This window comes from Eutrema salsugineum, unplaced genomic scaffold (genome assembly GCF_000478725.1).
Source record: "Eutrema salsugineum unplaced genomic scaffold, Eutsalg1_0 scaffold_5, whole genome shotgun sequence".
NCBI classification, from domain to species: domain Eukaryota; kingdom Viridiplantae; phylum Streptophyta; class Magnoliopsida; order Brassicales; family Brassicaceae; genus Eutrema; species Eutrema salsugineum.
The window spans coordinates 2,741,719-2,766,897 of record NW_006256612.1 but is presented as its reverse complement, the minus strand read 5'-3'; the positions used below and the strand labels follow the sequence as shown (position 1 = coordinate 2,766,897).

The following is a 25,179-nucleotide window of genomic DNA, read 5'->3' as shown; positions in this document are numbered from 1 at the left end:
TTTGTTTGTTTTCTTTTGTTAAAACTTAGAATTATAGCTATTTCAATGGTGTTAATGTAAAAAAGAGTGTAGAAATCAGCAACAAACCCCACTAAAATGACAACATAACGAACCCAGCTTTAAAATTGGCATTCTGATAAAACCTATATATATAAATGTAAATATATAATAACCACAATATTTTTATAGTAATTGGTACTCATTTATTTAATGTATTTTTGTCTATTTTATTTTAATGTCATTTTTAAATTATTACTTTTAATATAAATTTAGATGAATGAGATTAAATACTTATATTATAATTGTAACATCCCAACCCCAGCCCAATTAGAGGAGGCCCAGCAAATTCAGGCCATTTCCAGAAACCCTAATATAAATAAGGAATTATGAGTTAATGAACCTCATTTTGCCTCTAATTACCCTAGCCTTCAAAGAAAAGAAAGTGAGAGAGAGAAGAAGAAGCTGCACGCCGCCGCCGAGGAGGAGAGCCACCGCCACCGGAGAAGCTTGCCGCCGCCGCCGCTTGCCGAGAGAAGAAAGAGCACTCGCCTGCCTCCACCTTCTCAGAAGCTGCTTGATTCTTTTGCCTCTTCTAGTTCTCCTTAATCTCAGATCTGATTTTAGGCCAAGGTGAGGATTAGATCTAGGTCTTTCTTCTTATCCCTTTATCTTCTTCTGGTGTGTTGAGTCTAGATCTGGTGGGACAGGTCTGTCTTCTTGTGCATCTAGGCAGATCCATATATATATATATATATATATATATATAACTAATAAGATCTAAGATCTCATTAGAGGAAGAATCAGCATGATTGATTGATAACCCTGTTGATTGGTTAGTGATTAGTAGAAGTCCTAAAGGTCATAGTCTGTTTCTGGTATAGCGATGTGCCGAATGCAGGCTTGTTTGTTGGGTTATGTGTCGTCTGTGTGACCGTGGCAATAATCCATTCATCCGGTGGAGTGATGACCCACGGGGCTGTCCGTGTGGCATGCCGGGATTGGACTATCTGTGTGACAGGGTCTCTGTCTGTGTGACAGGGTGTCTGTCTGTGTGACAGGGTGAGATGTCGACCTGTGTCCGAGTGACAAGGTGGTTTGGCCTATTGAGAGGCGGGACGGAGACATCGCTGCTTGTTAGTTGCTTGTGCACTTGTAGAGTGCTTGTTTGGTTTCATTAGATTTATTCTTAATATGTTGATGGAAATAAATGAATAAGGCGGGAGCCTGGTTTGGTTATCACTGAGTAATTCTCCCAAATTACTCACCCCTCTCCCTCTCTAAATTCCGTTATGCAGGTCAATGTGATTGTGATGATGTCTGGGAAGAACTAGACGAGTAATTCTAGTGTGGTGTGCCTTCAGAAATGGAGGAAGTTTTATTGTTTTTAAGAACTATTTCACCTTTTTTTTAAGACAACGTTTCTATTTTATTTCGGATTTAATCAGTTATTTCATTTCTATTGTAAAACTTGGATTTGGGATTTAGATTTGAATAAAGAACAACTGGTTATTTGGAATTGGTTTAGTTTAGGTTAGTTAATATCCTGGTTTATTCTGGTTTTCTCCGGAACCAGGAATCGGGGTGTTACAATTTGGTATCAGAGCATGGTTCGAACTAGGTGTTAAGAGAGCTAAGTCTAGAATAGTGGGAATGGGATTCGGATTTCAAAAAAAAAAAAAATGGTTTAAAAAGTTTTTAAAAGTTTTCAAGTTTTTCAAAGATTTTCCAAATGTTTTCAAAGAAAGAAAACCACCACCTAGACTAGCCTCTCTAGTTTTTGTTGTTCTTTTCTTTTGCAGGAAGTTAGTCTTTATGGGACCGGGCTAACTTATCTGTCTCCATGTCTTGTCAGATGCCTTCGAGGGCTAAGAATGCGCGCAAGACCCAAGCTCGTCGTTCAGGTGGTGCTGATGAGGTCACGGACACATCAGGAAGTGTTGCTCCAGTGACTCAGCAGACTGTGCCTCCAACTCCAGTGGATCAGCAGGGAGAGAACCTTGCGGGAGGTGTGCCTGTTCAAGTGCCTCCAGCAGCAGAAGCAGCTCATGCTGCAGTCTTGGAGGAGTTGCGCCGTTATCGAGAGATGTATGGCCACTTGAACCCTGGAGTGGGAGTGAATTTCAGCAGGAGCAGCAGCAGCCGCAGCATCAGCAGCAGCAGCATGTGCAGCCGCCAGTGTTTGAGCCGCCGCCTATGGTAGTGCCGCCAGTGTTTGCTCAGCAGCAGTATGTGCCTCCACCGCCTCCTACGCCTGTCAATGTGTTTGGGCTGACCTATTATCAGGCCATGAAACAATTCAAGGATATGGGAATGAAAGCCTTTGGTGGGAGGTCTGATCCAGTGTCTGCGGATAACTGGAGGAAGAGGTTGGAGAGGAATTTTGAAGCCATGAGATGTCCGGAGGGTTACCGGAAGGATCTAGCTGTTCAGTATCTGAAAGAAGAGGCGCTGATATGGTGGGATGGTGTGGTCGAAGCGACTCAAGGTCGTTATGAGTTGACCTACCGAGATTTCCAGGAAGTTTCTGCTACAGACTATTTTTCACCTGAAGCCTTGGATCAGATGGAGAGTGCTTTTGAGGATCTGCGTCAGGCGAACCGTACTGTGAGGGAGTACAAGGAGGAGTTCAATCGGTTGAGGAGGTTCTCCAGGAAGCAGTTCACGCAGGCAGATTTGGTTCGTCAGTTCATGAAGGGCTTGAAATTGGAGCTGAGGAGCAGGTGTTCTCTTAGGAGATATGCCACCTTGGTGGAGCTTGTGGACACAGCTGCCATCCAAGAGACATCGCTTGAGGAGCTGAGGAAAGTCAGGCAGGTTCAGTCTCGTCCAAACCGTGCTCAGGAAGGGCCAAAGAGGACTTGGGACACTATGGCAGCTCTAGGGGCAGCTGTAATGTGTAAGAGGTGTGGAAAGAAGCACCCAGGAAGGTGTGGCGCCTACAAGTGTTTTGGCTGTGGTAGTATTGGCCACCATGAGAGGAATTGCACAGTCGTAGGGACTAACCGGTGCTACTGTTGTGGGAAGAGTGGCCATTAGAGGAGAGATTGCCCGGAGAATGCGAATCCTCAGCAAGGAGTGGGAGCATTGCCAGGACCACCAGCTAAGAGGCAAGCTGTGGAACCCCGTGTTTTCGCCATCAGAGATCCCGAAGGAGCAGCACCGATCGCTGGTTAGTAATGTTTTGTGAGATTCTATATTTTTTCTTGTGAATAGGAATGTAGAATGGAAATGCATGACTAGATATAAGTAATCATGTAGGATCGATCTCAGTAGGGGGCGCGATTGCATATACCTTGTTCGACACCGGTGCCACACATGGTTTTGTGCGCCCGAGGTTGACCAAGAGTTGGACCTTCTCCGGAAAGTTCACCCCCAGGTTGAAAGCAGTGGAAACTGCTGGAAGTGAGCAGGTGGAGACCATTGGAATCCATGAAGAGGTACCTATCTTGTTGGAAGGAGCAGATTTTCCTTGGACTCTAGTGGAAATGAAGTTGGGCCACTATGATGTTATCCTTGGAATGGACTGGCTGAAGCATTATGAAGTTGTCCTGAATTTCTGGAAGTCGAGGGCCTATGTTCCGCATTAAGGAGGTCGGATTGTCTTTCAAGGAGTAAAGACCGACACAGGAGTGCCAGTCATTTCGATGATTCATGCCGAGAATCTTATAGAGGAAGGATGTGAAGCTTTTTTGGCGACAGTCTCTATGGTAGGAGAGGGAGCATCTAAGAACCTTGAGGAGATACCAGTGGTGAATGAATACGCGGACGTATTCCAACCATTGAGTGGACCTCCGCCAAGAAGAAGAGTTGACTTCACTATCGAATTAGAACCAGGAACAGCCCCTGTTTCGAAGGTTCCATATCGATTGGCACCAGCAGAGATGGCTGAGCTAAAGAAGCAGTTGGAGGACTTGACGGATAAAGGATTTATTCGGCCAAGCAGCTCGCCATGGAGAGCGCCCATGCTATTTGTAAAGAAGAAAGATGGAAGCTTTCGACTTTGCATTGATTATAGAGGGCTGAATAAGGTGACCATCAAGAATAAGTATCCCTTGCCAAGGATTGATGAGTTGTTGGACCAATTAGAAGGAACTTCATGGTTCTCTAAGATTGATTTGGCGTCAGGCTATCACCAGATTCGGATATCAGAGGAGGATATCAATAAGACAGCGTTCCGAACTCGATATGGTCATTATGAGTTTGTGGTAATGCCGTTTGGATTGACTAATGCGCCTGCAGCTTTCATGGAGTTGATGAATAATATTTTTCGAGAGCACTTGGATAAGTGTGTGATTGTTTTTATTGATGATATCCTGGTCTATTCAAGGTCGGAGAGAGAGCATGAATAGCATTTGGGAATGATTATGCAGAAGTTAAGGGATAGCAGCTTTTTGTGAAGCTAAGCAAGTGTAGCTTCTGGCAGAGGAAGATGGGATTCCTTGGGCATATCGTCTCAGAAGAGGGAGTAGCAGTGGATCCTGAGAAGATCACTGCAGTGACAGAGTGGCCTGTACCTAAAAGTGTTACCGAGGTCCGTAGCGTTTTGGGTCTGGCTGGATATTATCGCAAGTTTGTGCCTAATTTCTCCAGTATTGCCAAACCCCTCACCAGCTTGATGGTGAAGAATGTAAAGTTTGAGTGGACGGATAAGAGATCTCGGAGTTTTGAGAATTTGAAGCAGAAACTCACAGAGACTCCGATATTGGTACTTCCAAGGTCAGGAATACCATATGATGTATACACCAACGCCTCTGGATCCGGGCTTGGATGTGTGCTTATGCAGGAGAAGAAGGTCGTAACCTATGCATCTAGACAGCTTTGGAAGCATGAAGTGAAATATCCGACTCATGATTTGGAGTTAGCAGCAGTAGTCTTTGCTCTGAAGATTTGGCGTGCTTACCTGTATGGGGAGAAAGTGCACATATATACTGATCATCAGAGTTTGAAGCATGTGTTCACTCAGGATGATTTGAACCTGAGGCAGAGAAGGTGGATAGAATTATTGGCTGATTATGATCTAGAAATTTCCTATCATCCTGGAAAATCCAACCAAGTGGCAGATGCTTTGAGTAGGAGGAGAAATGCGGTTTCTAAGGCTAAGGAAGCGCAAGAGCTGATAGCGACTTTGGCGAATTTGAGTTTGTGTGTCGCTGAAGTAGAGGATGATGCCGCAGGATTGGAAGCATTGGATAATGCCGACCTGCTAATGAGGATTCGTCAGGAGCAAGCGCTTGATTCGTCCCTTAAGAAGATTTTTGAGAAGCAAGTGGTTGGGTACCACAAAGCAGACAATGGGACTTACATGTATAGGAATTGAGTCTGTGTTCCCATGAATGATGAGCTGAGGAAGGAAGTGTTGAGTCAGGCTCACCAGTCGAAGTTTTCTATTCATCCAGGGAACACCAAGATGTATCGGGATCTGAAACGCTACTACCATTGGTCTGGTATGAAGCGTGATATTTCTGCTTGGATATCTCAGTGTTCTACATGTCAGCAAGTGAAAACAGAACAGATAGCACCAAGTGGACTTCTCCAGAACTTGCAATTACGAGAATGGAAATGTGATATGGTAACTATGGATTTTGTGACAGGGTTGCCCATGACACTAAGTAAGAAGAATGCGATTTGGGTAATCGTCGCCTTACTAAGTCAGCTCACTTTTTGCCAATTAAAAAGACGGATGGAGCGGAGCAGTTGGCGCAGAAGTATATTGATGTTATTGTGAGGTTGCATGGAGTTCAGTGAGCATAGTGTCGGATCGGGATCCAAAGTTTACAGCTAGTTTCTGGCAGGCTTTCCAAAAAGCATTGGGAACAAAGGTTCATCTCAGCACAGCATACCACCCTCAGACAGATGGCCAATCGGAGAGGACGATTAGGACCCTGGAGGATCTGTTGAGAGCGTGTGTCCTAGATTGGGAAGGAAGTTGGGAGAAGCATTTGCCGTTAGCAGAATTCGCTTATAATAATAGTTATCATGGTAGCATTGGGATGGCACCATATGAGGCTCTATATGGTCGGCCTTGTCGCACACCTCTGTGCTGGAGATAAAGAAGAAATGAGAATGCTAGAGCAAGAGCTCCTTGAGGAAGCGTCTAAGCAAGTGGAAATGCTTAAGACAAGGTTGAAAGAAGGTCATGATCGCCAGAGGAGCTATACAGATCAGCGAAGGCAGGAATTGTCTTTTGAGGTTGGCGATATGGTGTATCTAAAGTTGAGGACCTTCAGAGGGAATGATAAGAATCGGAAGATGAAGAAGCTTAAGCCTAGGTACATGGGACCGTACCCTATCCTGGAAAGGATTGGAGAAGTGGCTTACCGCTTGGAGTTGCCCAAAGAGTTAGCTGAGTTCCATGATGTGTTTCATATCTCTCTCCTATGGAAATTTGTGAGGGAGCCAGAGCTCATTTTGCCCCAGCCGCCAGAAGATGTAAGGAAGGCCTTCTCAGCAGCATATCGGCCTGTGTCAGTGTTGGAATTTCGGGAAAAGGAGTTGAATGGTAAGAGGAAGCCAGCGGTTAAGGTATATTAGGAAAGAGATGGAATCCGCGAGGAAACCTGGGAAGTAGAACAGGAAATGCGGAAGGAATTCCCGGAACTCTTTAAGGACAAGGGAGAAACCGGAGGAGTGGAAGAGAATTCGGGGACGAATTCTATGGAAGTAGGGGAGAGTTGTAACATCCCAAACCCAGCCCAATTAGAGGAGGCCCAACAAATTCAGGCCCACTCCAGAAACCCTAATATAAATAGGGAATTAGGAGTTAATGAGCCTCATTTTGCCTCTAATTACCCTAGCCCCCAAAGAAAAGAAAGTGAGAGAGAGAAGAAGAAGCTGCACGCCGCCGCCGAGGAGGAGAGCCGCCGCCACCGGAGAAGCTTGCCGCCGCTGCCGCTTGCCGAGAGAAGAAAGAGCACTCACCTGCCTCCACCTTCTCAGAAGCTGCTTGATTCTTTTGCCTCTTCTAGTTCTCGTTAATCTCAGATCTGATTTTAGGCCAAGGTGAGGATTAGATCTAGGTCTTTCTTCTTATCCCTTTATCTTCTCTAGTGTGTTGAGTCTAGATCTGGTGGGACAGGTATGACTTCTTGTGCATCTAGGCAGATCCATATATATATATATATAACTAATAAGATCTAGGATCTCATTAGAGGAAGAACCAGTATGATTGATTGATAACTCTGTTGATTGGTTAGTGATTGGTAGAAGTCCTAAAGGTCATAGTCTGTTTCTGGTATAGCGATGTGCCGAATGCAGGCTTGTTTGTTGGGTTATGTGCCGTCTGTGTGACCGTGGCAATAATCCATTCATCCGGTGGAGTGATGACCCACGGGGCTGTCCATGTGGCATGCCGGGATTGGACTGTCTGTGTGACAGGGTCTCTGTCTGTGTGACAGGGTGTCTGTCTGTGTGACAGGGTGAGATGTCGACCTGTGTCCGAGTGACAAGGTGGTTTGGCCTATTGAGAGGCGGGACGGAGACATCTCTGCTTGTTAGTTGCTTGTGCACTTGTAGAGTGCTTGTTTGGTTTCATTAGATTTAATCTTAATATGTTGATGGAAATAAATGAATAAGGCGGGAGCCTGGTTTGGTTCTCACTGAGTAATTCTCCCAAATTACTCACCCCTCTCTCTTTAAATTCCGTTATGCAGGTGAATGTGATTGTGATGATGTCTTGGAAGAACTAGACGAGTAATTCTTGTGTGGTGTGCCTTCAGAAATGGAGGAAGTTTTATTGTTTTTAAGAATTATTTCACCTTTCTTTTTAAGACAATGTTTCTATTTTATTTCAGATTTAATCAGTTATTTCATTTCTATTGTAAGACTTGGATTTTGGGTTTGAATTTGAATAAAGAACAACTAGTTATTTGGAATTGGTTTAGTTTAGGTTAGTTAATATCTCGGTTTATTTTGGTTTCCTCCGGAACCAGGAATCGGAGTGTTAAATAACTAAATTATATGTTATTTTATGATTATGAGAACAAGTTATAAATTGATCATTTAGAGTTTTAGACAATAATTCGAAATTCAAATACTTCATAATTTTTTTTTTTAATTCAGTACTTTTTAATTTTCTTAAGATAAGTTACTTATTATCATCATCCCAACTGTAACAAAGATTTATACTAGAAGTACGGAGAAAAAAAATACTAAAGGTAATTAGATCCCAAAACTTGTACCTATTTTTATCCTGTAAAAATGTTAGAAGCAAAGTGATCACGATCACCTGGAAACCACAAATGTTTGAGTTTGTTAAAACTGATTATGACAAGTGTCATTAAGAGACCATTAAGGCTTCCCAAAAAAGTGCTAAATTTCACATCATCAAGTCCTTTTTAATATGTAACCTTGGACTTGAAAACCACAAGTAGAAATAGTAAAAAAAATAGATGACACTTGTGAGAGAGCGACGTCACCAAGAACCACTCACACTCTCTATTTCACCACCACATTACCACCGCACCACCGCCTCTTTCATCGCCGGAGACCCATCTCCGTCGTCATTTTCATCAAGCCCTGAATCATCATCGCCGGTTGAAACCTTAAACGACCTAGAGAAACTCACCGTTTTAGGACAAGGAAGCGGCGGAACAGTCTACAAAACCCGTCACCGGAGAACCAAAACGCTATACGCTTTAAAAGTCCTCCGGTCAAATCTCAACATCACCACCGTCGAAGCAGACATTCTCAAACGGATTGAATCCAGCTTTATCGTCAAATGCTACGCAGTTTTTGTGAATTCATATGATCTATGTTTTGTGATGGAGCTTATGGAGAAAGGATCTCTCCACGACGCATTGCTTGCTCACCACGTTTTCTCAGAGCCGGTGATATCCACTTTAGCTAACAGAATCCTACAAGGGTTACGTTACTTGCAAGAAAGGAGAATAGTTCATGGAGACATAAAGCCTTCGAATCTGCTTATAAACGAGAAAGGAGAAGTCAAGATTGCGGATTTTGGAGCGAGTAGGGTTGTAGCAGGAGGAAGCTATGGTTCGAACGGGACATGTGCTTATATGAGTCCTGAACGTGTGGATCCAGAGAAATGGGGTTTTGGTGAAGTTGGATTTGCTGGGGATGTGTGGTCGCTAGGAGTAGTGGTTCTTGAGTGTTTTCTTGGAAGGTATCCATTGACCAAGATTGGAGATAAACCGGATTGGGCGGGTCTGATTTGTGCGATTTGTTGTGATGAGAAGGTGGAGATTCCGGCGAGTGGTTCGCCGGAGTTTAGAGATTTTGTTGAGAAGTGTTTGGAGAAGGATTGGAGGAAGAGAGGTACAGTGGAAGAGCTTCTTCTTCATCCTTTTGTGAAAAACAGATTGTAGTAATCTCTCTCTCACAAGTTTTGTTTTCTTTTTTTTTTGTTTTGCAGAGTTAAGTCTGGATATTCAGTTTTGAATACAAAATTTTAATTCAGTTTTGTTCGGTTTAGTTTGAAAAAACCTAGTTCAGTTTTGGACTATTTTTTGAATAAAATCATCTATCTTTCAAATGAAAAATATGGATATTTCTATTGACTTCATAAGTTTACATTGATCTTCTTCTTTCAAAAAAGGCGAAAAATTCAACAATAGATTGAAACTTCGACACAGGTTCTCACCGTGATAAAGTGTGTAAATTAACAGTTGCAAGAAGCAGGCATTTAAACACAAGTTTTGATATAAGAAAATGAGAAATAATGATCAGTGCTTGAAATGAATATGCAGCTCTCATGGAACAGAGTAGGCTGTTACTTCAAAAGACTTCAAAACTTCCCATATCAGGGATTTTGCCTGAATAAAATTAAACATTATGAAGATATAAAGAAAGCATATATTAGTTGACTTAATAGAGTTTTTCTGTCTTAATGAATACTTATAAAGTCATCTTCATTACCTTGAGGGATCTACGGTTTCAGGCGAGAGGAGACCCATTTGTTGTGTAAGCTTATCCACATGTTTAGTTTTGTCCCATCCATTTTGCTTCTGCTCTGTCTCATTCTCCTTGGCTTTAAGATCCACTGTAGTTAATTCCATATCATCTGGTACCGGGCTTGTCAGTAAATCTTCAAACAGTGCAGAGTAAGCATCAACCGAAGTTTCTAAATCGGGATCCATTGGAATGTCGTCAAGGTCAAAGGGTGAACCATTAATGAACAGATCTGAGTCTAGGAAAGGACCAAGATCTTCCATGTTTGGTTCCATGAAATTCTCTGGAGGCATCTCTGCGATATTCTCTGGTAACATATCAGCAAACTCGGGAAGAGTTGGATCATCAGGTGAAGGAATTGCTTCTTCTGGTGTTGGAAACTCAGCTACTGTAACATTTTCAGGAGTTGCTCCACTCGGTGACGATGAAGCTGTTGGCATCTCCTGAAGAGTTATACCCGAAACTACATGGTTGTTTGATGAAATCTCCATCTCTGTTCCTTCTGTATTGGAAGTACAGTTATCAAGAAGGAAACCATCATCATCGCCGGTTTTGTAAGGTTCCATCTTCATAAGCTGTCTGAACATTGCCTTTGCTTGCTCATGCATTGGAGGTTGATATTTCACTATCTGTCCATCAGGAGAAGCAGAGTCCTTTTTATTACTGACAATGCCATCTCGTTTGAATCTCCGCTTCTTATTGGTATCGCTGATTCGCCTACTACTCTCGTTTTGCTGATTCTGCTGCTGCAAGAACTGCGATAGAAAATGAGGGCTTTGCACTGCCTTTGCAAGGAATGACATTAATTGTTGTTGCCGATTCTCCATGCCTTGGAGACGCTGGACCATCGTGTGAAGTTGGTTATCAGTGGATTGTTGCTGCTGTCTTAATCTGACGAGTTCTTGCATGAGGACGTTCTTATCTCTTTTAAGCCTCTCAACTTCTTCTTCGAGACCAAATTTGCCAACTTCAACACATGCACTAACAGATGAGTTCTGCGCATTTGAGTGCTGAGATTGCTGATGTCCATGTCCATGTGCAGGTTTTCGTCTACTTATTGTTTTTAGCAAGTGCTTCTGACCTCTTAAGAAACCTTCATTTGCAAATTCCCATCTATCTGGGTCAACCTTCCTGAAACCCTGTTTCAAGAAAAGGCACGCACAAAGGAATGAATATGGAGTCCACAAAACAAATGAGAAAGAAGTGGCCCGATATGTAATTCTTAAGTGCAAATCTAATAAGTTCAACATAGAGCCTAATTGCCAACTACACAGAAAGTAACTTATTAACTGGAATCACATGCTCTAGGGAAAATTTCATTCAGAAGTCGAGTAAACGCAACAGACGAATCACAGTCAATCAGATCTGGTATACTAAATACTACATGTTCTTATTGTGGGTCTTACCGAACCAGCCAAATTAAAGAAAGAAACCAAAAAATCCAATAGCGAGTATAGTAAACTAATAGAGTAAAGGTCTCTATGATATACCAGTGTAATCTGTATATTAGTATGCATGCAATAAACTAACAAAAATTAAACTTGGATTCGAAATCATCATAAATAGTAACTAAGGAATTATACTATACACGGAATACAAGCAAGAAGTGTCTGCAGAGAAGTCGAGTTTATTTAAGGGCATTCACCATCTTGCAGCGTTATTAGCATCCCTAGAGAGTACAAGCTCATTCATCAAGAGCTTGTATAGAGCAAAGCTTTTATAGTCATCTGCTTATATAGGCAGGTACAAGCTCCATACAAGCATACGACTACCTAATCTAAATGCAATTGTACAGAGCACATCTATGATTCCCACCACTGACATGTCGGATAAAAGATATTGCAGCACCGAACACACCCATATATCTACTTATGATATGGTTTCTATTCCAGGCACTACCAATTTCAATGACATGTTAGGTTTTCTATTGACGTACTTTCACCATTAACCCGCGACTCATCTACAGCAAGATGATACATAGTAATACAGAAAGTTGATAACCTTGCACTCAGGTCATGATCAACATGAGACTTGCTTTCTTTTCCAATTTTCTTCTTTCTTCTCCTTTATAATTGCTGAGAAAATTCAGGAAGGTTCATTACTATCTTAGACCAAATACTAAACCTTATTACAAGGAGACAAACAGAGAGAAAAGACATCAATCTAATCAGTTATCCCCCTAACTTTGTATGTAGAGTAAGCTTCATCGACGCCCTAATAAATCTAACATCCCCCCTACACCATTGACTACCCCAGGAATCTACATTCAATTGAAAACCTGGTTAGACTGATTATAATTTCAAAAATGTGGTTCATGTCCTAATAAACAGGACCAATACTTTATTCCTAATTGTCCCAAACAAGAAAACTATTTGAGAAACTCTTAAACCTTGAGGTTCTAACCTAAACAATCACAAAGATATCAGTCTTCAATAATAATACAGAAACGAATAAAGTAGGCTCATTCAGAAAGCTAACTATCCATTCCATTGGCTAAACCATAATAGAAGCAAGAAACTTCGTTTCTGTTCATTTCTTCATCCAAGAGTAATACAAAATTAGCATTTCATTGGCTAAACCATAATAAAAGCTAGAAACTTCTCTGCACAGTGAGTTAAAGCCATTGCAGGATCTCTAAATCACTCAACGAACGATATTTATCAAAACCTATGAAAATTAAAAAGTGAGAGAGAGAGGAGTAAAGAGGGGAATTACGTAGGTATTGAGCTGCCTAACGAAGGAGGAGAAGTTATTGTGCTTAAAGTTTTTGGGAAGAAGATCTCGTGCGAACTGTGGAGGATCCCATACGATAAAACTGTTGTTGTTATCACTCCACGATATAATAGAATCGGTAGATGAATCATTAACCATGTCGTAGGTCTTGCTCAGGAACGGAGGAAGCGTGTTTTCACTTAGAACCGCCACAGGCTGTGGTTGAGGAGGAAGAGGAGGCTGATTCTGATTCTTCTCCGTTGATTCCTTTGTTACGGATCCTCCTCCTCCTCCACCGTCGCTGGTGGACTCCTTGCTGCTTCTATTATTACCATCCATTCCGATTTTTGTTTTGTTTCTAAGTCAGCAATAGAGATTTGAGAAAATTTAGGGTTTCAGCAATTGATAAACCCCCAGAGCGTTATATGTGAGGATTTTTCGGGTGAGAGAAGTTCGATTTTAATGTCACAGAGAAGATATAGAGGATTTCTCAAAGAACAGAGACGAGAGAGAGAGAGAGAAATCTGAGGGGAGTTTTATGGAGGAAGGAGAAAGAGAGACGACGAGAGACCCCTGAAACAGTTGCGAAATTACGGAAATAGACATTCGCCTTTTTGTTGTCTCTAGAAAAGTGCAGCCTCGTAAACGTGATTTGTCCACGTGTCGTTTTACTATTGGCTCTTTCTTTATCGTTTTATTGGTTAAGTTACTCGCCTGACAAGGCAACCGAAGGAACTTTGGGTCTCTTTTGTGTCGGCATTAAGTGGTTTGGTTTCCGGTTTAGGTAATAAAACCGACTTTCGACATTCGTGTGTACATATGTTTCGAACTGGGAAAGAAAACACAGGAATACATTCGTGTTGTTCTTTTTAACTAATCAACTAATCAAAGTTTAAACCTCTTTAGTCAAGTTTAAACATAACAAGAACATATATAATATAATAAATACTGAAACCTAAGTCGAAAAATGATACAAACCTTATCAATACAAATGACAACCTCTGGAGAAAGAAAAATCCAGAATCTGAGTTTGATCTTTCCAATTATGTCTTTTACCCATCTGTGTGCTGCTTGCAACCCTTTGGTCCATAATGCTGACCACATCGCTTCACCACTTTCTTGCAAAGGTAACAAAAATGTGCTTGACACGCCCAGCAAAACAAGTGATTGTTGTTTCCCATCTACACAAATATAACCAATTCAAGACTCATCTTCCATTTAACCACAAAACCCAAGAACTCGGAATCGAGTTAATTTTTCTTTACCTTTGCGTTGAACTGGCGGCAATTAGGGCATAACTGACCACGCTGCAGGAACTGACCGTATTCTGCAAACAGTTGAGCTTGAATCTGTCCAATGACTTGTCGCTCATTCATCATCATCATATCATTGAATTCTTGGATCGCGTCTTGTGGGAACAGATTACATGATCCCTCGCTTTTTCCCCACAAAAGAAAATGGTGATTGTTTATTAGTTCCAAGATATACAACATATGTATCAAATATTTATGTAAACATAGGTAAAAAATTTACAAACCTGAAATGTTCATAACCAGTGATAGCTTTGCAGCAACGGTAGCAAAAGTATTGGCCACAGTTATTGCAGACCATTTTATTACAACCTCCGGTTCTTGAGATGGCCATTTTGCACGACGGGCATTGCTTTGAGCTTTGCTTTATCAGACTCACACTGATTAACTCATTGATCATTTCTTTTTCTTTTCGCCTTTGTTCCTCTCCAAGACGAGAAGAGCTTTGACGACCCTGATTAGTGTAAGAAAGAGTCCGGTTTTTAAGTTTTCTTGGGTATAACAAACGTAAAGTTATAATGATTGATCATACCTCCAAGATTTGAAGCTTAAGTTCCGGGCTCATACAAGTAACACCCACGTGTCGTTTTTCCTTGCAAAGCGTACAGAAACTGAAGTAGCATTTGAAACATAGAGCAAGCTGCTCCTCGTCCTCTATGCACGGGGTTTCACATCTAGGACAGTAAGCAACGTCCTTCATGGTTTCCAGTGTTTTCTGTAACATTAGAGTTTCCCAACGTTCATACGCTTCATCGCCCAACAATATCTTCAATATACCTGGAGGAACAATTTCTCCACATTTCGAATCCGGACACTGAAGCTTGTTAACCGTGCCTTCAAAGACATGTATGTCTGCATAGGTCTTGAGGCATTTCTTACAAAAAATATGCTGGCATGGTAACTTAACAAAGTCAAAACCTGTTGATCAAGTATCAACCAGCTTAAATTCAACCAACCCCACAATACTGAAACAAAACAGCTATGAAAAAGAAAAACAAGTTCTTTACCTGCAGATTCAGAGAAGCATATACAGCACTCGTGTAAGCTCTTAAGGAAGCTCTCGTGGCGTTTTTCTTCGTCGTAGCTCTTAATATAAGGGATATCTGCATCAGGTGAACGACTTCCGGAAACAGCACGCTTATCTCTGGAACAAGCAACGCCATAAGGACCAAGAACAATCTCGTTATCAAAGCCGAGATGAGACATAGAAGAGTTCTGTAGCCAATCTGTCCATTGGTATAGTACTTCTTGCCCTGGCTGTTCCATCCAAATCGAGTTCAGCATGGAGCAGAGGCTTGAAATCTTATCAGGATTCATCCACTGAACACTTAATATAAAGTAAGGCGGCAAGTGGCTCGGATAAGCATTTGGTAATAAACATGTCAACACAATTGGCGGGAGGTACTGGGCCTTGAATGAGTAGAGGAAATCCTCCGACTCCTTGCTTGAGTCAGCTTGTAAGTTGAGCTTCGCAGAGACAGTATACTCACTAGTAGCTTCAACGTTTACATGAATCTTCAAAACCAATAAAAGGGTCTTTGACTATTAGAACACTTGTTATGACAACACAATATCGATACAAAACTTGCAAGCTTATTTCCTGACCTGAAAGTATCGCATATCTTTATGCCGTTCAAGGATGAACATGTTACCTCCATAGATGTACCCTAGTGCCAGAAGCTGCAAGAAATTCAAACAAACCACGAAGTCTATATGAACAGAGACACTAAACCACAAAACCAGCACAAAGAAGTTAGATGGAAAGAGAATCAGACCAATACAAATAACAACCAGCATGATTCCAAAAAGAACAAGAATCTTCCAATAGCATATTATGAAACCTCAATTTTAGAGCTTATAGCTTAAATTCAAACTCCTTTTAACTTTTTATCAAGCCTAAATAGCAACATTCTATCAATAAATCTCCTTTGGGCTATCGAAAATATCACAAAGTCACAAAACCCATAGCTCGTTTTACCTCATCTTCTTGCAATTGATCATTCGTTCTTAGTTGCTCCTCGGTTAGCTCCGGCTCGCTAACGCTAGATCGCAAATCCTTGAGAATAGTCAGCATAATATCTTCAGCGACTTCTTCAGTTTCATCTCTCCTCGCCGCCGATTCCTCACAATTCAAATTCTCACCGGAACTGAGATGAAACTTCTCCTCCGTACTCGAATTTCCACTTGGATTCTTATCAATCACCGAATCCGAATTCGAACTCTGTTGAAGCTTCAAGCTACTCAGCTCATCACCCAAGCAATCAGAAGCATCGGATTCTGAAAATTTCACCTCCGATTTCACCTCGTAGCGAGGATTTGAATTGCGACGACTTCGAGACCCCGACCTATGATTCCGGCGAGGATTTGTAGGACGATGATGATCGAGGTTTTTCGACGGCTGAGAAGTAGACGGAAAAGATGCAGAAGACCGATCCGTGCCGGTCATCTCTTCTTGCTGATGATCCGATTGGTGGATTGATTTACAATCCCACCATTTTTTCCGGTCGTGACTTTTTTTTTTTCACTGCCTGTACTTCGTCATATATGGCGGTCGGAAAAGCAAAAGCTTGAAACCGGATTTATATAGAGCCTTTTTCGGAAATCGGGCTAAGAATCGGATCAAATTGGCCCATTAACCGAAATTGGGCCTTAAAAGGTTCCGCATATGCTAAGCTTCAAAACGTTTGCAATTCCTCTGTCTCTCTCTCTCTTTCTCTTTCTTTCTCTGTTCCCTACATTCTCTGCGCAAAAGGAATCTCTTACAATGGCTGAAACTGTAGAGACGGTAAAGCTAAGTGTGAGGCTTCTCGTAGATGAAGAGAAGAACAAGGTTGTCTTGGCTGAAACTGGTAAAGATTTTGTTGATGTGCTCTTTAGTTTTCTCACACTCCCAATGGGAACCATTGTCAGATTGCTTGAGAAACATCGGAAATCGCCTCAAGTGGTTGTAGGATGTCTAAAAAATCTTTACAAAAGTGTTTCAGACATGGGTGCTGAGAGTTTTCAGACAGAATCTTGCAAGCAAGTGCTAATGTATCCTAGGAGTGTGAATCATGATAAGTACAGAAGGGTTAAGCTGAAAATAGATGACACTGAGGCTGTCAACTACTTTGTTTGCTCACGTTGTGACTTGAGTGAATCCTTCACAAGATTTTACAGCATTGTGAACACCGAGGAATGTGGGTGTGGAAGATTTGTAGACTCGAAGATTGTTAGAGGATTGATGAATAGGAAAATTCAACTGGAAGAAGAGAAAGTCCAAGAGAATATTATGAGAAATGAGAGTGATGAATTTTTTGTCAGTTCTGAGACTTCTTTCGTCATAACCGATGATCTGCTTCCCTCGTATTATAGTTGTCCCAAACAGTTACTTGATGTTGTCACTGAGCAACAAGAAATCTATTACAGTTTCTATCGCTACAGAAGTGGAAGAACCTCTGACCATAAGTTCACTAGAAAGATGCCTGATTGTCTTAACTCTCAAAGTGAAAGCAACCTGGACATGTATGATAAGCACAAAAAAGCTGGTGCTAGAGTTTTATATATGAGAAGTTTTGGGTTTGTGAGGAGAAACACAAGGTTTTTGGTAACTGATGATTTGGTTATCAAACCGAAGGACTCTGTTTCAAACATTAGTTTGCTAAAGTTGCAAATGCACTTAGAGGAGAAAGATGTTGATGAACAAGTGATCACCATTGGGAGACTGGAGGTATGGTTTTTCTCTTCAGTTTCATTATAAGTCTTTGCCTTGAGGGAAGAAAAAAAAAACGGGATTTCATAGAGTCTATCTTCTATTGCAGGCTATGAATTTGCTAAGAGCTTCAATGATGACATCTTCAGCTTTGACTACTTGTTTCTGGAACTTAATCGCAAAGAAAGCCAAAGAAGAATCTTGAGAGAAGAGAAATTGAGCTTTGATTTTAACTGTTGGTCTTTAATTTTTATCTTCTTGGTGAAAATGTCGAACATGTCATTTACTTGTGATGGATTGTTCTAGTTTTCAAGATGCTTTACCTTAAAGTTTCAAATGGTGTTGACTGAATAGTAATCTTTCAAACAAATAGGATGTTTCATATAAGACTGCCTAAACTTTAAGGACTCATGTGTAATATAACCAGGCCATTTTTCTTCTCTCCCAGAATCTGTTTGATTCTACAAATGATATTGTCTGTATATGAAGAAACACTGTTATATGAATTTGTAAACTAAGAATCTCTTTGATTCTACACTAAGCAGATTACACACAAGTCTGCTTTTCTAACAATTGAGGTTTCCATACAAAAAGCTATACGAACAACTCTTAAACGTTTCTTGTTGGAATCTGCTTTTCTCCTCCATTCACATTCCCTGGTGAAAATCTAAAAGATCAGAGTCAGCTTCTCTGTCAAAATCATCCTCAACAAATACGAGCTCGCATGTGCTTGAAGCTCGGGAAGAAAGTGTCAAATCCTTGATCATCTCAAGGTTTGACACATGATACTTTGTATTAGCCAAGATTGTTGCCGTCTTCAAGCGACAAGCGTTCTTCAAGATGTAAACCGCAATATCTCTCTCTTGTGGTCTCCCAAAGTATCGTGACCAGTTGAGAATCTGTAGACTAGACAACAAGCATTGAGGAACAGAACTCGGTTGATTCCAGCAAACCATTTCGTTAATCCCATCATCCCCATGATCCTGATGAGACCAAGCAGAAGAACTAGATAAAGACCATACTACGCATTAAAATAACATCCAAAGAAAAAGTTTATCCAAGAGACTTACTTCAAGTCTAGTACTCCCAAGAATGTGAGAGATGTCTAGTACTCGTAAGTTTGGAGAATTTTTTAGCAACTGGCCAAGGAGATTCGATGATTCCTCTCTGCACAAACATAGCTGCAAATGTTCAAGCTGGTTGAATACAAAACCAGCACCAGACACATCATCCTGCATGCCGACCAATATTGAAAAAAATCATTAGCAGAGGATTCTAATGAAGACTTGCTGCAATTGATAAACGAAAGAAAACTGTTCACCTCTGAACATAAAGTGAGACGCTTGACAGATGTGATTGATCTAATAAGACTCTTGAGATCAAATGATACCACCTCAACATATGCTTCCTTCAAATTTGGCATACTCCTAATCTTAGGTTTGTGTGCCGTATCAATCCTATCCTCAAGTCTGAAATACTCTAAAGAAGGAGTATCTATCACATACCCATTTAACAACGAGTAATTAGATATCAAGAGTGATAATCTCCGCAAAGTCGGGACGATAACACTGAACTCTTGCAGATCGTCCATATTACCAATATTCAGTTCTTCAAGAACAGGACATATAGACAGAAGTCGTTGTAGAGATTCTTCATTATCGTATCTAACATTAAGCGTCAAGGTTTTCAGAGATGGAAGACAAGCCGTTGATGGAACATCCATGAGTCTCAAGTATCCGAGTTTCAAGACCACGATGGATTTGCAGGTGTAAAAGCTGCTCGGGAATATGTTTTCCCTCCTCAAAGAATAAGAAATCTCTAGCTCACGTACATGGAGAGAAACCGAAGTATCAACCTACCGTTTGATATCTTCAGGTTTAATTTGTGGACTAGCATAAGGGAGGTCGAGACACAAGCTTTGAAAGAAGGGAGCTATATGTAGTGGCAGATTTCTGTGTAAAAACACCGTAAACTCTCGCAATCAGACACTGAAAGATAATTTCTATCAATGTACTCAAGCTTCGGCAACAACATCCAAAGAAACTCCCATCGCTTAGACAAGACGCTAGTGGATGCAGCAACTTGTGTTGGAAGAAACGATAATATCTTCAGCAGCAAGTCATCAGGAAAATCACAGATTCTGACCATATCGTATAGATTCGCCTGAGATACTTAAAAAAAAATTGGATTCTTGTACTCCCTGAGGAAAAAAAAGAAAAAAAAAAAGAACACAAGGAATCAACAACGCAAGACTCATAAAGGGTTTCGTCTAAAGCCGAGAAAATGAACAGAACAAAACCCTAGAAAAGCCCTAAAAGAAAAGACCTGTGATTGTGAAGTTAACGAAAGGCTCGATCTTTGCTCGGAAACCGGAATCAAATCGGAAGTTTCACAAGAAGTGCGAAACTATATACCCATTTCACTTTTCTAAATAAATGCGATTGAATCTTTGATTTAAGAATCGAGAAAGGGTATATACGAAATGAGACTTGAATTGAGAAAGAGAGGAGGAAGAAGAAGAAAGAAATCGGATTTCACAGACGAAGGTGGTTCGTTATCATCGTCGCTAAATATCAAATAGTTTCGGATTCAATTTTTATTCGTTTTTAGCGAATTGCTTGTTCAATGAACTAATAATGATCTGATTTTTCATGGGCCTGATCCTGGACTGTATGCTTTTACTCATAAGTTTTTCTTTCTTTTTAGCATTTTAACAGAACTAAATCAACTGGGTAAACAATTTGATAATAACGGGTAAAAAATTAAGAGTATTTAAGATATGAAAATTTTCATTTCGCCCCCAAAAATTTATAAACTTCATTTTCGCCCCCAGAAGTTACCAAAAGCTCCCCTCTGAACTTTTCTTTAGTTTTTTTCTCGGGAAACTCATCAAATCACAATGAATCGAGGAACCCTAAATCGGTACTCTACGTTTGAGAGATTCAGTTATTAGAAGAGCATGGAAAGCTCAAAGGGGATGTTAATTGGGTTTACTCCTTTATCAATGTCAAATTGGAAAAATGTATTTCAAGTTCTTACCTTTAGGACATGGGGAAGCTCAAAAGGGGTGCTTTTTACGCGATATGGCGTTTGGGGTTTGATGCGTGAGTCATATATGAGTTTATGTTAAACCTCTTGAGATTCACACACGACCGTTGGTTATTCATTACTATATGTAGAGGCAAAAGTCTCTCACTTTTGTCTCTTCCGTTTCTTGTTTAGTGGTTTTTACTCGGTTTCCTTAATCTCCAATGGCTAAAAGTGCAATCTTTAGCTAGAAATTCCTCTTTGATGAGTAGAGAAACAAAGTTGTATCCTAGGAGTGTGAATCATGATAAGTACAAAAGGATTAAGCTGACAGTAGATGATACTGAGGCTGTCAATTATTTTGTTTGTTCACATTTTAACTTTACTGAATCCTGCAAAAGAATTTACAGCATTGTGAACACCGAAAAATGTGGGTGTGGAGGATTGATAAATAGGAAGATTCAGGGACTGGAAGAAGAGAAAGTTCAAGAGAGGATAATGAGAAATGATAGTGATGAAGTTTTTGTTAGTTCTGAGACTTCTTTCGTCATAAACGATGATTTGAAAGTGGCTCCAAGCTCTATGTTGGTGGTACGCTCCGCTCCTCGGTCCGGACTGGTTAGAGACCGAGACCGGCCCAATTGACTCCGGTTTACGATGGTCTTAGCCGAAATGGGTCTGGCCTGACATCACGGCCCATTAGAGAGAAGCCCAGCGACGAGAGGCGGTGAGAGCTGAACGAGAAGCCCTAGAACGTCTCCTCGCTTGTGTATTATAAATAGTAGAATTGTTACTGTAGAAGGGATCTTTTTTCGGACCCGGAGAATAGAGACCTGAATATTGTATTGAGTTCGTCGAGAAACCTCCGAACTGAACGAACTGTAATTGGGAACTTAATAAAATCTAATCAACTTAATCTCTTTCGAACTCAAATTACCGGACCGACCTCGAATAGTTGAATACCGTAATCAACAATTGGCGCCCACCGTGGGGCCGGTTCGGTAATCGGCCAGGACGATATGACAAGTGATGATAAACAACCAACCTCAGTCCAGGTCGGGAGTCAGATGACCTGTGCAGATGAGACCACCCAGGTCGGAGGACCTGCGGGCCAGGTCGGAGGGCCTGTAGAGGAACGCGAACGCAGCCCCGTACAACCCCAACCGGAAGCGCAACAAATCAGGGCGGAGCCGAGCTCAAGCGCAGGGGCTCACCGAACCTCACCAAACCGAGCTCAAGCTGCCTTCGATCCAACTGCGCTTATGAACGCCTTCGCCGCGCAGATGCAAGAGTTGGTCAGAAGCAACGACGCGAAGTTCGCAACCCTCACCGCACAGATCTCCAACCTACAGCAAGAGAGTCCGATCAGAAGACGAAACCTCATTAGTGACTTCCAAGAAGAGCGAGATCCGCAATGCACAGTGGCGCGGTCAGTAGTTCAGCAGCACCAGCAGACGGAGAGCCCATCCCAGCACGTGCGAGCTCAACCAACAGCGCGCGACCTGGAGATCGAGCGGATGCAGGCTCAACTACGAGAGATCAGTTCGAAGTTTCACCAAGCCACCAGCTCGGCACCCGAAATCGACCGCGTAATCCAGGAAGCACAGAAAACACCGTTCACTTCCCGGATCACCAACGTCCCCGTCCCAAACTTAGAAAAGTTTAAGCTACGGTCGTACGAGGGGAACTCCAATCCGAGACATTTCCTTACCTCGTTCGGTATCGTAATTAACCGACTGAAGTTCACCTCGGCCGAACAGAAGGACGCGATTCAATGCCAGCTGTTCGTCGAACACCTCGAAGGCATAGCTCTAGATTGGTTTTCAAGATTGGAGGCCGACTCCATCGACAACTACAAGGAGCTCTCGACGAAGTTCGCAAAGCATTTCTCGATGTTCATCGGGCAGAAAACTCGTAACTCCGAGCTGTGGGAAACCGCGCGGAGTAGTGAACCAGGCAGGACCGTCGAACCAAAGGACAGGACGACCTCCAAAATCTTGGAACACATGGCACAAGGACGACGATACGCCGCTGAGCGAACGTTTTTGCCAGTATCACGAGCGATATGGGCACAGCACAGAGGAATGCCGACATTTGAGGGACTTCTTACTTCAACAGTTCCGCAAGGGCGAGATCGACACCGCAGATTTACCTAAACCGGGACCTCGCCGGCCAAACCCGCGACCAAACAAACCCGGCAATCAAGAAGCCGCTAAGGCAGCCGACTCCGATGAAGAACAGGTAGCTCCCCCTAAACAAGATCGCGAAGCACCTAATAGAGAGGCGAACGTCCCCAAAACCAGGAAGAAGGTCAATATGATTATGGGAGCCCTCGAATCATGCAACTACTCCGTCCGAGCCCTCAAAGAATATAGCCGGTAGGCGTCGAGTTTGCAGCCCCAAACGACGGTAACAATTGTGCCACTGTTGTTTACTGAAGCCGGCCTGCGGGGAGTGCATATGCCTCTTAATGATTGCCTCGTCGTCGAACTCCAGCTCGGAGATGTTGAAGTAAGCAGAATATTAATCGACACAGGGAGCTCGGTAAACATCATATTCAATGAAACATTAAAGAATATGGATTTTCCGGACTCCGAGATCAAGCCTTACATGGAATCATTGACCGGGTTCACCGGAGAGAAAACAAGAACGGTAGGAACAGTGAAGATACCCATCTAAGTCGGCGGGTCGGCTCAAATGATCAAGTTTCTGGTCCTCAACAAACCGGTGATATATAATGCAATTTTGGGAACGCCCTGGCTGTTCGACATGAAGGCCGTCGCTTCAACGTTCCATCAGTGCGTCAAGTTCCCGATCCCAACAGGGATTTTCACCCTCAAAGGACGCCAGACCGCGTCCCGATTATGCCATCTCACCGAATGCAAACTAAGTCTCGCACGGACGTGCGTCATAAGCCCCTTTCAGGAAGGTCGGGCGGCCGCAGAGAGCCAGTTCGGTCTACCCAAACAGAGCCAAGTCGACCAAGTCTGCATCGATCCGACAAATCCAGAAAAGTGTGTCGGCATAGGGGTCGAGCTCGACAACAGTATCCGGGAAGCACTCATCAGTTTCCTCCAGAAGAACGTCTCCACATTCGCATGGAATATCAGCGACATGCCTGGAATTAATCACAACATCACTTGCCACGAGCTAAACATCGACCCCACATACAAACCTATCAAACAGAAGAGACGCAAGCTCGGACCCGAGAAAGTGCGAGCAGTAAATGATGAGGTCGCCGGTTCGATCACGGAGGTTCGATACCCGGATTGGTTAGCAAACCCGGTAGTCGTGAAGAAAAAGAATGGAAAGTGGAGGATCTGCGTCGACTTTACCAACCTGAACAAAGCTTGTCCCAAAGATAGCTTCCCACTGCCACACATTGATAAGTTGGTAGAGGCAACTGCTGGCAACGAACTGTTATCCTTCATGGATGCCTTCTCGGGGTATAACCAAATCCTGATGCATCCGGATGATCGGGAAAAGACTTCGTTCATTACAGATCGAGGAATCTACTGCTATAAGGTCATGCCGTTCGGCCTCAAGAACGCGGGAGCTACCTATCAAAGACTCGTGAACCGCATGTTCGCCAGTCAGCTCGGGAAAACGATGGAAGTATATATTGACGACATTCTGGTTAAATCCCTGTACGCTAAGGACCACATATCGCATTTGTCAACGTGTTTCGACATTCTGAACGAGTACGGGATGAAACTCAATCCCGCCAAGTGCACCTTCGGCGTAACAGCAGGCGAGTTCCTGGGTTACATTGTCACTGAGCGCCGCATCGAAGCTAACCCTAAGCAAATATCTGCAGTTCTCGACCTACCTTCTCCGACTTCTAAATGGGAAGGGCAAAAACTCACAGGACGAATCACCGCTCTGAATAGGTTTATCTCCAGGTCGACGGATAAATGCCTGCCATTCTATCAGTTGTTGCGAGGTAATAAGCATCATACTTGGAACGCCGACTGCAAAGACGCCTTCAAGCAGCTGAAAACGTATCTCTCGACTCCCCTCATCCTAGCTAAACCCGAGAACGGCGAGATGCTATTCTTATACATCGCAATTTCCGCGTCGGCAGTCAGCAGTGTCCTAGTCCGCGAAGACAGGGGGGAACAACGTCCTATATTCTATGTCAGCAAATCGCTAAGTGACGCTGAGGCCAGATACCCGACCTTAGAAAAACTGGCGCTTGCGGTGGTGACTTCTGCTCGGAAGCTTCGGCCATATTTCCAGTCTCATTCGATCACAGTCCTGACCGACCAGCCGCTCCGAACCATTTTGCACAGTCCAAGCCAGTCGGGTCGACTCGCAAAATGGGTCGTCGAACTAAGCGAGTACGATATAGAATACAAGAATCGAACCAGCACGAAGTCCCAAGTACTAGCTGATTTTCTGATCGAACTCCCTAAAGAATTCATCGTCGAACAGCCGCTCCGCGAGTTTTGGATTCTGCATGTCGACGGATCGTCATCCCACCGGAGATCAGGAGTCGAAATCCGCCTGAAGTCCCCAAACGGCGAGATCCTC

The 25,179-nt window shown here is 42.5% G+C and overlaps 4 protein-coding genes and 1 pseudogene across 4 annotated transcripts; 2 read left to right on the top strand and 3 right to left on the bottom strand.

Moving 5' to 3' along the window:
- Window positions 1-8,387: 8,387 nt before the first annotated feature.
- On the top strand, window positions 8,388-9,323 carry LOC18991829 (mitogen-activated protein kinase kinase 10). The gene has a single exon (XM_006415155.1). The coding sequence runs from the start codon at window positions 8,388-8,390 to the stop codon at window positions 9,321-9,323; it is 936 nt and encodes a 311-aa protein (XP_006415218.1).
- Window positions 9,324-9,519: 196 nt separating this feature from the next.
- LOC18991828 (heat stress transcription factor A-1d) lies at window positions 9,520-13,156 on the bottom strand. Its single transcript, XM_006415154.2, has 3 exons — window positions 12,622-13,156; window positions 9,874-11,045; window positions 9,520-9,770 (listed from the first exon to the last, which is right to left on the bottom strand). The coding sequence occupies exons 1-3, from the start codon at window positions 12,955-12,957 to the stop codon at window positions 9,758-9,760; spliced, it is 1,521 nt and encodes a 506-aa protein (XP_006415217.2). The 5' UTR covers window positions 12,958-13,156; the 3' UTR covers window positions 9,520-9,757.
- Window positions 13,157-13,455: 299 nt separating this feature from the next.
- Window positions 13,456-16,463, bottom strand: LOC18991827 (E3 ubiquitin-protein ligase RNF14). The gene is made up of 7 exons (XM_006415153.2): window positions 15,907-16,463; window positions 15,534-15,608; window positions 14,936-15,443; window positions 14,461-14,846; window positions 14,156-14,382; window positions 13,884-14,055; window positions 13,456-13,799 (listed from the first exon to the last, which is right to left on the bottom strand). The coding sequence occupies exons 1-7, from the start codon at window positions 16,372-16,374 to the stop codon at window positions 13,671-13,673; spliced, it is 1,965 nt and encodes a 654-aa protein (XP_006415216.1). The 5' UTR covers window positions 16,375-16,463; the 3' UTR covers window positions 13,456-13,670.
- A 229-nt stretch (window positions 16,464-16,692) lies between these two features.
- Window positions 16,693-17,824, top strand: LOC18991826. Its single transcript, XM_006415152.1, has 2 exons — window positions 16,693-17,637; window positions 17,729-17,824. The coding sequence occupies exons 1-2, from the start codon at window positions 16,693-16,695 to the stop codon at window positions 17,822-17,824; spliced, it is 1,041 nt and encodes a 346-aa protein (XP_006415215.1).
- Window positions 17,825-18,266: 442 nt separating this feature from the next.
- On the bottom strand, window positions 18,267-19,767 carry LOC18991825 (annotated as a pseudogene).
- Window positions 19,768-25,179: the final 5,412 nt, after the last annotated feature.

Coding starts and splice junctions, on each gene's coding strand:
- LOC18991829 (XM_006415155.1), top strand. CDS start 8,388: ATGACACTTGTGAGAGAGCGACGTCACCAAGAACCACTCACACTCTCT.
- LOC18991828 (XM_006415154.2), bottom strand. CDS start 12,957: ATGGATGGTAATAATAGAAGCAGCAAGGAGTCCACCAGCGACGGTGGA. Junction 11,046..12,621: donor TTAGGCAGCTCAATACCTAC/GTAATTCCCCTC, acceptor TTCTTGAAACAG/GGTTTCAGGAAGGTTGACCC.
- LOC18991827 (XM_006415153.2), bottom strand. CDS start 16,374: ATGACCGGCACGGATCGGTCTTCTGCATCTTTTCCGTCTACTTCTCAG. Junction 15,609..15,906: donor ATCAATTGCAAGAAGATGAG/GTAAAACGAGCT, acceptor AATTTCTTGCAG/CTTCTGGCACTAGGGTACAT. Junction 14,056..14,155: donor ACTGGTTATGAACATTTCAG/GTTTGTAAATTT, acceptor GTGGGGAAAAAG/CGAGGGATCATGTAATCTGT.
- LOC18991826 (XM_006415152.1), top strand. CDS start 16,693: ATGGCTGAAACTGTAGAGACGGTAAAGCTAAGTGTGAGGCTTCTCGTA. Junction 17,638..17,728: donor TCACCATTGGGAGACTGGAG/GTATGGTTTTTC, acceptor CTTCTATTGCAG/GCTATGAATTTGCTAAGAGC.